Raw genomic sequence first — 12866 nt, forward strand, 5'->3', positions numbered from 1 at the left:
GTGTGTATCTGTGTACTTGCATACCTGTGTATCATAGCGCATGTGTGGATATCAGAGGTGTAGTTTACTTAAAAACGCAGCAGGAGAAAGACGGCATGCTACAGAGTTCACACGGAAGGGTTTTATTAGGGGAAAGGGAACATAAAAAGAGGGACGGGGAGTGGGGAGGCCTGCCTCTGGGGACAGGACAGCAGAAGAGAAGGGAAAGGGGGGAGGGGAGACAGACAGAGAAAGATTGGGGATGGGCAGAGTCCTTTTTAGAGGTGACCCAGTGAATGTGCACAGCGGGTGTTCTTAGTGGCTACAGCTGAGGAGCTGTCCAGTCAGGACCCCAAGGACAGGGCAGTAGCCTGATGCTAACATTCCTCCTTTGTATTATAAAAATGTGAGGCTGGGATGAGGGTGCCATGTTCTCAAGACTACTTCCCGCTAACGTGGGGGGACATTGTTTATTTTGGGGGGACGTGGGAAAGCTGGGGTGTTGGCCTCCTGGGGTTTCTGGCTGTTTCCCTTCACTGTCCATGCTCTATGGAACCATCAAGCACCTCCTAGACCTGGCAAAATGCTGTTCGAGGTGAATCCAGGTCGACTCCCTAGGGCTTACAGCACCTGATCCTTTCCCATCACCACAGCATCACCTGGACGTGTTTAATGGTCTTATGCCTCCAGCTCTGTGGCCAACAGCTGGTAGTCCTGCCACACTAACTGATTAGGAATGGTTAGTGGGTCTCCAAAAAACATCCCAATGGGAGGGAGCAAGGAGGTATAGATGATGACACAGTTCCCATGAATGAGGCAGACAAGTAAGACCCAAGGGGCTGCAATTCCTAGCGTCCCAGGAATTCAAAGGGGGTCTGAATTCAAGATGGCACAGGCTACTTTGTGTTTCATCAGACTTACAGATCAGGGGCCAAGGCCTCTGAACCCGAGAGACACAGTCGCCTGGTACCAGAACGTCAAGAAAAGCCAGAAGGTGAGGAGAGAACTCTGCTCGAGAAATGAAGCCTCACATCCAGGGGAATCTTCAGAGGCAGGTAGCCCTGCCAGACACCCAATTGCTAATATTGAATGGAAGACAAAGCCATCAGTGAACGAGAAAGCAGATTTGTTGTAGGTGGAAGAGAATGGATGTGTTGAGGGTGGAGCAGGTGGGTAGGGTCCCAGCATGAAGTGACTACCTTTTCATGAGCTCTGTCACTGAGCAAAAATGCTGCATGCAGCAGAGTTAGTGTAAGAGGTTTATTGAGGAAGAGGGAAAGCGGATGGGTGAAGGGATGATACCTCCTTCCATCTGTCAGGATCACTGGCAGAGTGTTGCAAAGGCCTCGTAAAATAGCAGGATATAGAGTGCCGGGAAGCAGATTTTTAGTATGCTTATTCCCCTTGAGTGAGGCTGAACAAGACCCAGTGGCTTTTATCAAGCGAGGATTGAGCAGGAAAGGCACAAGCCATTCATCAAGGAGTGGAGGCTGTAAGGCAAAGCCCGAAGGACCCAAGGGTCCAAGAAAGGCACAGGCCACCCAGTGAATCGTCATGCAAAGGGTGGGGGCCAAGGGCTCTGAACCCTAAGAGCCATGGTTGCATAGAATCAGGACTTAAGACAAAAGGCAAGAAACCAGACTCGAGAGAGAAGAGTTATCCACTCTTGGGAAATAGTCAGAGGTGGAGAAAGGGGAGGTGCTCACCAACTGTGCCAGTTCTGGATGGAGGGACCCAGAGATCCAGAGAAGTGAAGCTGTCTTTTGTGGACCCGTTTCTAGGATCCTGGCGTGCCTCAAACTGTCTGGGGGGGACGGGTGATGGACCCAATGTTTATTTAAAATGCTGAGGGAGAAAGATGTGCGACAGAGTTATTGTAGAGGGGTTTATTAGGGGAAAGGGAACATGGAGGGGGGGAGACCGGCCTCTAGACAACAGAATAGAAGAGAGGCAGAGAGGAGAGCCAGGCAGGGAGGGGGACAGGGCCCTTTTAAAAGAGAAGGCAGTGACTGTGCACAGCAGGTGCTCTTAGTGGCTGCAGCTGAGGAGGTTTCCAGTCAGGACCCCAAGGTCAGGCCAGTAGCCTGACAGAAGGAGTTGGTTTGCCTTCTAATGTGAGGTCCTGATGATTGAACTTGGGTCCTCAGGCTAAATGGCAAGCACTGCAAGTAGCTGCTGAGCCAGCTAACAGGTTCAAAACATTCATTCTTACAGGGAAGAAATAAAAATACGCATATTTATAAAATGACAATGTTCTTTTCCGTCATAGAACAGATTCAGGGGCTAGAGGAAGTGCATTTTGGAAAGCAGGAAAGCATTTTTGAAAACGTGGGTGTATTGCTTAGTGATATGGCATTTGTATGATATGTATAGGACCCTGGTTTTGGTCCCCAGTGCTGCAAAACAAACCTACCATGGTCACAAAAGGTATCTTTGAGGAGGTGGCATTTAAGCAGACCTGATTGAAGTGAAGAATCACTTCAGGTGAAAACCCAAAAGGAGAGTATTCCCTGCAGCAGGCCCACACAACCTCTGAGGAGGGCCTTAACCTGCTCCACGCAAGGGTATGGGGCTGACTGGAATTAGTCAGGGGGCTAGACGAAAAAGATAAGTCTGGGGAGACTGGTGAGGACTGAGTTTTATGGTTTTGAAGACTGATAAGAAATGAAGATTTGGTCCTGATCTTGAGACTTTTCTTTTGGTCAGAACAGTTTGCCAACATGACAAACAAAAAGGGAAAGAGGAGAGGCACCTGCTATATGTTCTCTGGGGTTTTAGAGTTGGGGACGGGAGATAGGGCTGAGGTCCCAGCCCTGATGTCAGGGAGCACACGCTCCAGTGATCTGAAGCTCCTGCCTAGCCTCTGAGGGCACCTGCATATGTGTAGTAGACACACACACTCGAGTTTGTTTTCAAATGAAAAGAAAGAAAACATGGAATTGGTTCTTTGTCATGGATTGGATTGAATCGGTATTGTGCATGCCTCACAATGTTACTATGGCAAATTTAGAGGAATCTACAGCATTGCTTACCATGCTATTGGCCTTGTAAACAAACAAGGGTGAGATTCTTAAGAGGATTAATGCACATTAAGCACTCTTTTTTTTCTTTTTTTAAAGATGTTATTTATTATGTATACAGTGTTCTGCCTGCATGTACACCTGCAGGCCAGAAGAGGGCACCAGATCTCATAGATGGTTGTGAGTCACCATGTGGTTGCTGGGGCTTGAGCACAGGATCTCTGGAAGAGCAGTCAGTGCTCTTAACCTCTGAGCCATCTCTCCAGCCCACATTAAGCACTCTTGAGAGCTGAGACAGCTTCCTGGGATCAGTGAAGGAAACCAGTCAGCCAAAAAAGGATGTTCCAGCCTGTTCCACTCAGAGAAAACACTAAGAACAAATGGGAAGAAGCCAATACTGCTAGAGCAGTTCCCTGTGACTTCATGGCAAAAAGAAGTAAAAGACATAAACTATTAAAAAATGTAGACTTATATTCTGAGTGTGATGGAAAGTCATTAGAGAGTTTTAGACAGAGTAGTATGGTCTGAATTTTTTGTGTTGGGGCATAGTCTGTGAGTGCATGTGTTAAGTGCCTGTCCATGTGTGCACATGTGGGTGTTAGAGGTTGCTGTCTGGTGTGCTAGTTGTGGGCCTCCTTATTGTTTAAGACAGGGTTTCTCACTATTGTGGAGCTCACTGATTTGCTAGACTGGCTGGCCAGGGACCTCCTGGAATCCTGTCTCAGCCTCCCACGCTTGCACAGCAAGTGTTTCACCCTCTGAGCCGTCTTCCCAGCCTCTGTGAAGAGTAGATTTAAGAGAGGAGACCATCCAGAGGTGTCTGCAGTGGTTTAGGTGATAAATAATGTTGGAATAAGGAAAGGACTGAATTTGAAATGGGTTCTTAAGAGTCGGTAGGACTTAATGTGGGGAACTAATTCCTATTACATCTTTGTTTTCTCTTTCAGTCAATAAAGGAGTTACAATCAGAAGATTATCTTCAGATTATTACAGAAGAAGAAGCATTGAAGATAAAGGAGAATGACAGATCACTTTATATCTGTGACTGTTTCAGTGGTGCTGTTTTTGATCACCTTAAACAGGTTTGCTGTTTCTAAGATACTTATTTGGTAGTGGTTTTGCTTCTAACTCTCTCTTTTTTATTTGTATTGTGTGTGTATGTGGGTGTAGTGCTGGAATTCACCTGGTTTCATTGCTTCATGAATTCTCTACTGATCATGAGTACTATGAGTGCATTGGGATTCTTTGGACATGGGGTTCTTAGACTCCTAAACTCCTTTATTGGCTGATGCTTTGTATGAAAAGCATGCTTGAATGTTCATCAGTTGTTACAGCATTAGGTTATTGTATTAAGATCATATTTCTTGGGACTGGAGGGATGACCTAGTGGTTAAGAGCACATATTGCTTTTCAAGGGACCTGAATTAGATTCCAAGCACCCACATCAGGTGGTTCACAAATGCTTGTAATGCCAGTTCCAGGGTGATCCGATACCTCCAACCTCTAAGTGTGCCTGCACAAAATGTGCTGATACCTACATATAAACACACATACATTAATTAAAGATAATAAAATTAAATCTTTAAAATATTATTTTATGTGTAAGGGTTTTTACCTGCATGCTTGTTGGTGTATCACTTGCATTCTTGATGCCCTTGGATGTCAGAAGAGGGCATTGGATCCCATGGAACTGGAATTACAGATGGGCTATAATGCATAATGTTGGTGCTGAGAATTGAACCCTTGTCCTCTAGAAGAGCAGTTATTGCTCTTAACTGGTAAGCCATTTCCATCCCTAAAATATAATTAAGAAAAAAAAAGATTGTTTGTTTTAGAGACTGAAATTTTAGACATTGGTGGCGCACACTTTAATCCCGGCACACAGGAGGTAGAGGTAGGTGGATCTCTGTGAGTTCGAGGAAAGCCTGGTCAACAGAGCAAGTTCTAGGACAGCCAAGGTTACACAGAGAAACTCAGTCTCAACCCCCCACCCTCCCACACACATATAAGAAAAAGAAGAAATTTTGATGACATTTGAATGAAGGGCTCTTGTAGTTTTGCTGTTGAGTGTATGTGTTTAATGCTCAGTGTGCCTGAGAAATTATGTGGCAGTCTTTTTTTCTTCTAAAAATTGGTGACTTTCTGCAATAGTGTCGACTTCTGTGCGTAATTACTAAATGTTCCAAATTTAATTTTGTGCTGTTGGTGATCTTTTCCCTAACTTTTTATAGCTTGGCTGCAGAATTGTTGGTCCTCAAGTAGTCACATTTTGTATGCGCCACCAGCAGTGTGTCCCAAGAGCTGAGCATCCAGTTTACAATATGCTTTTGTCCAATGTAACTATATCTTGTACAAGCCTGGATAAAGACAAAAGGGTAAGTACTGAAAGGAGCAGTGCTGGCTCTGCACCTGGTTTTCCCCGGGTGGGAGGTAACGTAAAGACCACATACATGGTTTTTACGACTTATGTGTGCGCATATACACATATGCAACCCTAAATGTTACATACATATATAGTTTTAGAACTGACCATTTGGCATTAGATAACCAGTTGGTATGCTCTTCCCTGGGGAAACTGGAATATGTTTTATATAAAAACTGGTTAAGTGAAGTTTTCGTTTTGATTTAACAGAAAATTTACTTTTTCTTCTATAGTTAACAAGCTTGGTTTTGGATCAATTTTTCTAGCACAGATTTCCAAAAAATCTTTAAGAAAGGATAGCCAGGTGGTGGTGGCGCATACCTTTAATCCCAGCACTTGGGAGGCAGAGAGGCAGGCAGATCTCTGTGAGTTCGATACCAGCCTGGTCTACAAGAACTGGTTCCAGGACAGGCTCCAAAGCTACAGAGAAACCCTGTCTCAAAAAAAAACCAAAAAAGAAAAAGAAAAGGGTGTAGTGGTTCGTGCCTTTAATCTCAACATTTGGAAGGCAGAGAAAGGCAGATTAACTACGTATAGTAAGACCCTGCCTCCAAAACCAAACGAAAAAAAGAAGAAAGGATCGCTAAGCATAGTGACTCATCTATAATTCCAGGACTTTGAGCCTCAGGCAAGAGGCCTTCTTCAAGTTTGAGGTTAGCCTGGGCTACATTGAAAACTGAGAGAAAAAGCTACACAAAGCATATTTTTGTATAATATGTAAAAGTGAATATAGCATGTAAAAATGTAATCAGAAACAACACAGTTTTTATTTATGAAATTTAAAAGAATAAATATAGTCACTTATTAATGATAATTCTTTCTGAAAATGTTTCTCATTAAGTATACCTAAACTTACGAAGGCTATGATGTTATTAGCAATATAATCCACAAGGCCACATAGTTGCTTTGTTGAAGTATTATTAAGTAGTATGTGACTGTTCAAGAAAACAGTTATTTTCGGGTTTGTTTTTTTTGGGGGGGGGGTGGGGGAAGGCTAAGGATTGAGCCCAGAGCCTTGTGCATGGTAGGCAAGCATTCTACTACTGAGCTACGTCACCAGCCTCCAAATTTTAAATTTAAAATTAATACACATCTTTTCAAAAGAAATTTGGTTAATTAAATTTTTTTAGTGGTAAAAACATTTGTATATTTAGACTAGCAACAGTAAAAGATACTTATGGGGCCACTGGAGAGATGGCTCAGAGGTTAAGAGCACTGCACTGGCTACTTTTCCAGAGGTCCTGAGTTGAATTCTCAGCAACCACATGGTAGCTCACAACCATCTGTAACTTTAGTTCTGGGGCTTCTGATTCCCTCTTCTGACCTCCAGGGGCACCGGGCATGCATATAGTGCATAGACACATATGCAGGCAAAGCATTCATACATAAAAATAAATAAATAAATAAATAAATAAAATATATATATATATATTAATAGAAGATCTATTTTTTCCTCATTAATATATTTTTTTGGGTCTATAGGAAGAAGTTCATAAATATGTACAAATGATGGGTGGACGAGTATACAGAGACCTTAATGTATCAGTCACTCACCTTATTGCAGGAGAAGTTGGGAGCAAAAAATACTTAGTTGCTGCTAATCTGAAGAAACCTATTTTGCTTCCTTCTTGGATAAAAACGCTTTGGGAGAAGTCACAAGAGAAGTAAGATATATTTGTATGCTTTGTATATTGGAGAAAATGATACATTCCGTTAATTTGGCATACTCTTGGGTTTTCATGGGTAAGCTTTGTGATAGTATCTCTGGGTTTATTACTGAGAGACCAAAATGGGGTCATTGTTCATTTCTCTAGTGACAGTAGAAGAGCAGAGGTCGTAAGTGCTTACTATCACAGGATGCCACTGTCAGGAAAGGTGAGCTGTAGCTTCAGCACTAGCTGGAGAGCAAATGCTTTGACAATTAAATTGTTTTCTGCAACAAATATGTCTAAATAATTGAGAAAGTCAGTTTGGCTTTTGTGTTGCACTGTGCAGTACTGTGTCCCCGTGTTAAGATGGAGACTTAATTAGCTACTTTGGCAGCCCTGTTCCCTCCCATGGGGTGGACGGGGTAGAGATAAGATTGAATATACATATATGTAAACCATTAGCTGAGATTAATCACTCAGTGTAAATTGAACCTATTTTATGCCCTGGCCTGGACATTAGATGTATATAGGGATCAGAACAGGACAGGAGTTTCCTATATGGAGTTTGTAGGTATAATTATGTTTTCCCTACAATTTGGCTTATGGTCATAAGTCCAGGTGTCTGAATTATATTAGTATTATGTGGCATTTCTGCACTTGTTTCAACACCATTCAGTATATATTCAATATGTTTCCTAGTTAGTACTAGCCTGCTGAAATAAGCAAATCTATCTACTCTGGCAACAAAATAGCTGTGATAGTTTTGTTGGTGCTCTTCCAAGAGTCAGACAGTGGTTGTGCATGCCTTTAATCCCAGCACTTGGGAGGCAGAGGCAGATGGATATCTGTGAGTCTGAAGCCAGCCTGGTCTACAGAGCAAGTTCCAGGACAGCCAAGGATGCACAGAGAAACCTAGTCTCGAGCATTCCCCTCCCCTCCCCCCAAAAAAGAATAATGGAAGAATTTAAGTCTATTTTATAACAGGCATTCAATGAATACTAGGTTTTTAAGTAGAGATTCAGTCTTATAATTCTGCCAAGTGTTCCCCATTTATTTATTTTGTGTGTGTGTGTGTGTGTTTTATTACTTTTATTATATAGGTCTCAACAATTAATTGAACATATAGGTATTACTACCACTGTTACGAGAAAGAGGTGATGTTTAAGGAGGTAATACAAGTTCCCTGGTGCATATTATTTATTGACAGTAGCCTGATACTGGAACTGAAATACTTAAATTCTTACTTTAAACACAGAAGTTGCGTGTAAATGGACTCTTAATAACTTACATAAATTCGTTTTTTTCTTATTTCATTGCATACTGACTACAAATATTTAAACATGCTATATGTTCCCCATTTATTAGCAAAGACTTAGAGTTAGTAGTGCTCTCTTTAAGATGGTCTTTAGACTATTACTGAAATACAAATTCTTATTAGAGACATGGAACTAAGCTAGATGAGCAATTAGTGTAATCCTCAATGTCAGTTTTCCTTTCTCAAAAGTGTTTATAAATCCAAAAATAAAAAATAAACAAACAAGGAAAGCAGTGATATTTAAAACTATTTGAATATTCATTAATTTTAATTTTTCCTTTTTTCCGTTTATTTTCTCTAGTAAAATAACCAGATACACTGACATAAACATGGAAGACTTTAAGTGTCCTATTTTTCTTGGTTGCATTATCTGCGTGACTGGCTTAAATGGTATACACAGAAAGACAGTTCAGCAATTGACATCTAAGCATGGAGGCCAGTACATGGGGCAGCTGAAGATGAATGAATGTACACATCTCATTGTTCAAGAACCAAAAGGTAAAACTGCTTTAGAAACAGTGAGTGTGGAATCCCTGTTTTAGCACTTTGAATCTCTGTAGACCATCTTGTGCTTCTGACATGTCATTGCCCTAGTTTATCTGTTTTTTTAACCCCCTAAATTCTTGCAAAAAGATAGTTTGAGTCACAGTCTAGAAAAGTTAAGCAACTCTCCTTGTATTTACCCACGGAATAAGTATTAAATATCAAAAGCCTTTAGTGATGTTTTATTATCTGACGATTAGACCTTGAGTGAAAAACAACTCTCCACAATTAACCAAATCGTAAATAACAAGAAAGCTAATATATAGATAGCTAAGTGGTATTTCTTTCTCGTGACTAACTTAAACCTCCTCTTAAGGGGCTTGGCTAAGTATCTATTTAACTTAGTGGGATGAGTTGGTTTACCTTAGTGATTTAGGATTGGGGTGTGAGTGGGGCTGTGGTAAGGATGGAACCCAGGGCCTTGTGCGTGTTAGGCAAGTGCTTTTCCACTGTGCCACATTTCCCAGCTCATCTATGAACTGCAATTCCTAACTTAAAAATATAATGTGCAGATTATGAGGTAAGTAAAAGGATAAAGTTCATTACTGTTGAGAATTCTTTAAAGTACTTTTGTTTTTGATATTTCAAGAACTTTATTCTGCCGGGTGGTAGTGGCACACACCTTTAATCCCAGCATTTGGGAGTCAGAGGTAGGTAGATCTCTGAGCTTGAGGCCAGCCTGGTCTACAAGAGCTAGTTCCAGGTCATGCTCTAAAGCTACAGAGAAACCCTGTATTAACAAATAACAACAACAACCAAAAACAAAAAAAAAAACAAAAGCCTTATTCTCAGGAATAGTTTTACTAATCTACTAAAATCTATAAAAATGAATGGATTTTATTCGCTCCTATTGTATTTATATTTTTACTAAGCTATCTTGATAAGAAATAATATTTGAGAATAATGTTAGTTACTTGATAGTTGTCATTTCGTCAGGAGATTGGTACAAAAGTTACGACTGTATGGTAGCTGTGACTTTTAATCTGAATTATCTGTTGACTGTTTCTTGAGGTAGGAGACATTGAGCCTAGGGCCTTTTTTATGCTAAGCAAGTACTCTTTCAATGAGCTACATCCCTAGTCCTGTTAATTTCTGCTGGAGACAGGATCTCATCAAGTTTACCAGGCTGGCCTTAGATTTATGATCTTCCTGTTTTATAGTCCCAAATAGCTGGGATATAGATTTATACCACCAGGCGTTGCTCCATTGACTCTGGAATACCAAGCTGGGTTTCATAGGCGGTATAGGTAGGAAAATCAAAAGATTAAGGCTAGCTTGGGCTGCATGGTCTCAAAAAATAAAAATAAAAACAAAACAAAAATATAAACAGAAAAACACAACAAAAAAGTAAAAACATGCTGGGTGGTGGTAAAAACATGCCTTTAATCCCAGCGCTTGGGTGATACTACTTAAAAATATTTTGCTAAAGTTCTTTACTGGAAAGGAAAAATTCAAATCTCCCTGTCCTTTACTTTGGCGCTTGTACAATCTCGTCAAAAATAGTATTTATTATATTGCATACATGTATAGTGTCTGCATTTATATTATATGTTCGTATAATGTCAAGTATGGTGGTGTACATCTGTAGTCTCATCACTTGTGAGGCAGAGGGATCTCTGAGTTTGAGGCCAATGTGGTCTACTCAGTGCTTTTCAGGCCAGCCAAGTGTACATAGTAGGCCCTGTCTCCAAAGGGGGTTGGCTGGAAAGATGGCTCAGTGGTTAAGAACACTGGCTACTCTTTCAGAGGACTGTTTTCTGGTTGCCAACATTCACATGGTGGCTCATAGTTGGATGTAATTTCAGTTCCAAGGCATCTAACACCTTCTTCTAACCTTCTTGGGCGTCACTCATACAAGTAGTGCATAGACATACATGCAGACAAAACACCCAGACATATTAAAAAACAAGCATATGGTTTGTTTGTTTTCGAGACAAGGTTTCTTTGTGTAGCCCTGGCTGTCCCGGAACTTGCTCTGTAGACCATGCTGGTCTCTATTAATAGAACTGTGCTTTTGTTTCCCAGCCACCCAGACCCAAATAATCACATAAAAATGGTATTAATTACAACACTGTTTGGCCAATGGCTCAGGCATAGTCCTAGCTACCTCTTGCATCTTAAATTAACCCATTTCTGTTATTTTATATTTTACCACGAAGCTCGTGGTTTGTTACCTCACATCTTGCTTCTTGGGCATCTGCCTGATTCCGCCTTCTTTCTCCTTGCTTTCAGTTTAGTTTTCCCGCCTAGCTATATTCTGCTCTGCCGTAGGCCAAAGCAGCTTCTTTATTAAGCAGTGGTAATAAAACATATTCATAGCATACAGAGGGACATCCCATGTCAGGCCTCAAACTCTGCCTGCCTCTCCCTCTGTGTGCTGGGATTAAAGGCATCTGCCACTGCCCATCAAATGAATAATTTTTTAAGGTAAAAATAATTACTGGTAATCTTTAATCATTACTTTTATTTCAGGTATGTTTTCAAAAATAATTGACTATGAGGTAACATATATGTATTTCTTGTAATGGACATAACAGGACAAAAATATGAATGTGCCAAGAGATGGAATGTTCATTGTGTGACCCTGCAGTGGTTTCATGACAGTATTGAGAAAGGCTTTTGTCAGGATGAATCTATATACAAGGCTGAACCCAGAGCAGAAGTAAAGACGGTGCCTGATACTTCAACACCCACTGGTCAGAGCAATGCAGCAGCTGAAAGTAAGTCTCCTTAAGATTAAATACACAATATTTGTCCACAAGATAATTGATGTTTTGGACTGGGGATGTAACTTAGTGGGAAGGCTTTTGTCTTCTGAATGCAAGCCTGGGAATCTCATTCCTAAACACCAACAAAAAAGTAAAGGTGTTGATTTGCTAACAGGGCTATTGAACTGTAGTAGGACTTTCTATTTCCTTCTTGTAGAACTAAGTAACAAAATAGCCAGGTTGCATAGAAAGCTGTCCAGAACTTCTTTTGTATTCTCTTCAGAATGAGGGATTGCTTTCTTCTACATCCTAATTCACATAAGAGGAGAATTAAGAAAACTAGTGAAGCTGTGCAGTGGTAGCGCACGCCTTTAATTCCAGCAATCAGGAGGCAGAGGCAGGCAGATCTCTGAGTTTGAGGCCAGCCTAGTCTACAAAATGAGTTCTAGGACATCTAGAACTGTTACACAGAGACACCCTATCTCAAAAACCAAGCAAACAAACAAACAAGAACACTAGTGAATAGCTTTAAAAGAAAGCTTTTGTTTGTTTGTTTGGTTGGTTGGTTGGTTGGTTGGTTGGTTGGTTTTTCAAGAAAGGGTTTCTGTGTAACCCTGACCGTACTGGAACTCCCTCTTTATACCAAGTTGACCTTGACCTCAGAGAGCCTCTTGCCTGTGCCTACAGAGTGTTGAGATTAAAGGCATGTGCCACCACACCTGGCAAGAAATCGTTTTTTAGAAAAGATTCTATGTATTATTATGTATGTGGTATGTCACACATGTGGAGATTAAAGAACATTTGTGGTCATTCAGTGGTGGTACCCGCCTTTAATCCCAGCACTTGGGAGGCAGAGAGGCGTAGACTGATCTTTGTGAGTTCAAGACCATTGTGGTCTACAGAACAAGTTCCAGGACAGCCAGGGCTGTTACACAGAGAAACCCTGTCTTGGGGGCAAAAAACAAAAATCAAAAACAAAAAAATGTGAGGTTGGCACTCTCTACCTTTTTGTGAGTTGGGGATTGACCTCAGGTCATCAGACTTTCATGGAGCAAGTACTTTATCCCCATCCCCTAAGCCATCTTGACAGCCCCGGAGATTAGTTTTATAACTTTGCTTACTCATATACTATCATATGCTTATATTTCTTTCTTTCTTTCTTCCTTCCTTCCTTCCTTCCTTCCTTCCTTCCTTCCTTCCTTCCTTCCTTTCTTTCTTTTTTTGTTTTTG

The 12866-nt window shown here is 41.1% G+C and overlaps 1 protein-coding gene across 4 annotated transcripts in view; it reads left to right on the top strand.

Annotated features, from left to right (window-relative positions):
* The window catches only part of Topbp1 (DNA topoisomerase II binding protein 1), a 51436-nt gene that overhangs the window by 2395 nt on the left and 36175 nt on the right, over positions 1–12866 (top strand). For all 4 annotated transcript variants that reach the window (XM_038323637.1, XM_038323638.1, XM_038323639.1 and 1 more), the window contains exons 3-7: positions 3947–4081; positions 5231–5374; positions 6904–7085; positions 8687–8883; positions 11466–11648. In XM_038323637.1, the coding sequence (XP_038179565.1) occupies positions 3947–4081; positions 5231–5374; positions 6904–7085; positions 8687–8883; positions 11466–11648 (841 nt within the window). The remainder of the gene's footprint in view (positions 1–3946; positions 4082–5230; positions 5375–6903; positions 7086–8686; positions 8884–11465; positions 11649–12866) is intronic.

This window comes from Arvicola amphibius, chromosome 3 (genome assembly GCF_903992535.2).
Source record: "Arvicola amphibius chromosome 3, mArvAmp1.2, whole genome shotgun sequence".
Lineage (NCBI taxonomy): Eukaryota > Metazoa > Chordata > Mammalia > Rodentia > Cricetidae > Arvicola > Arvicola amphibius.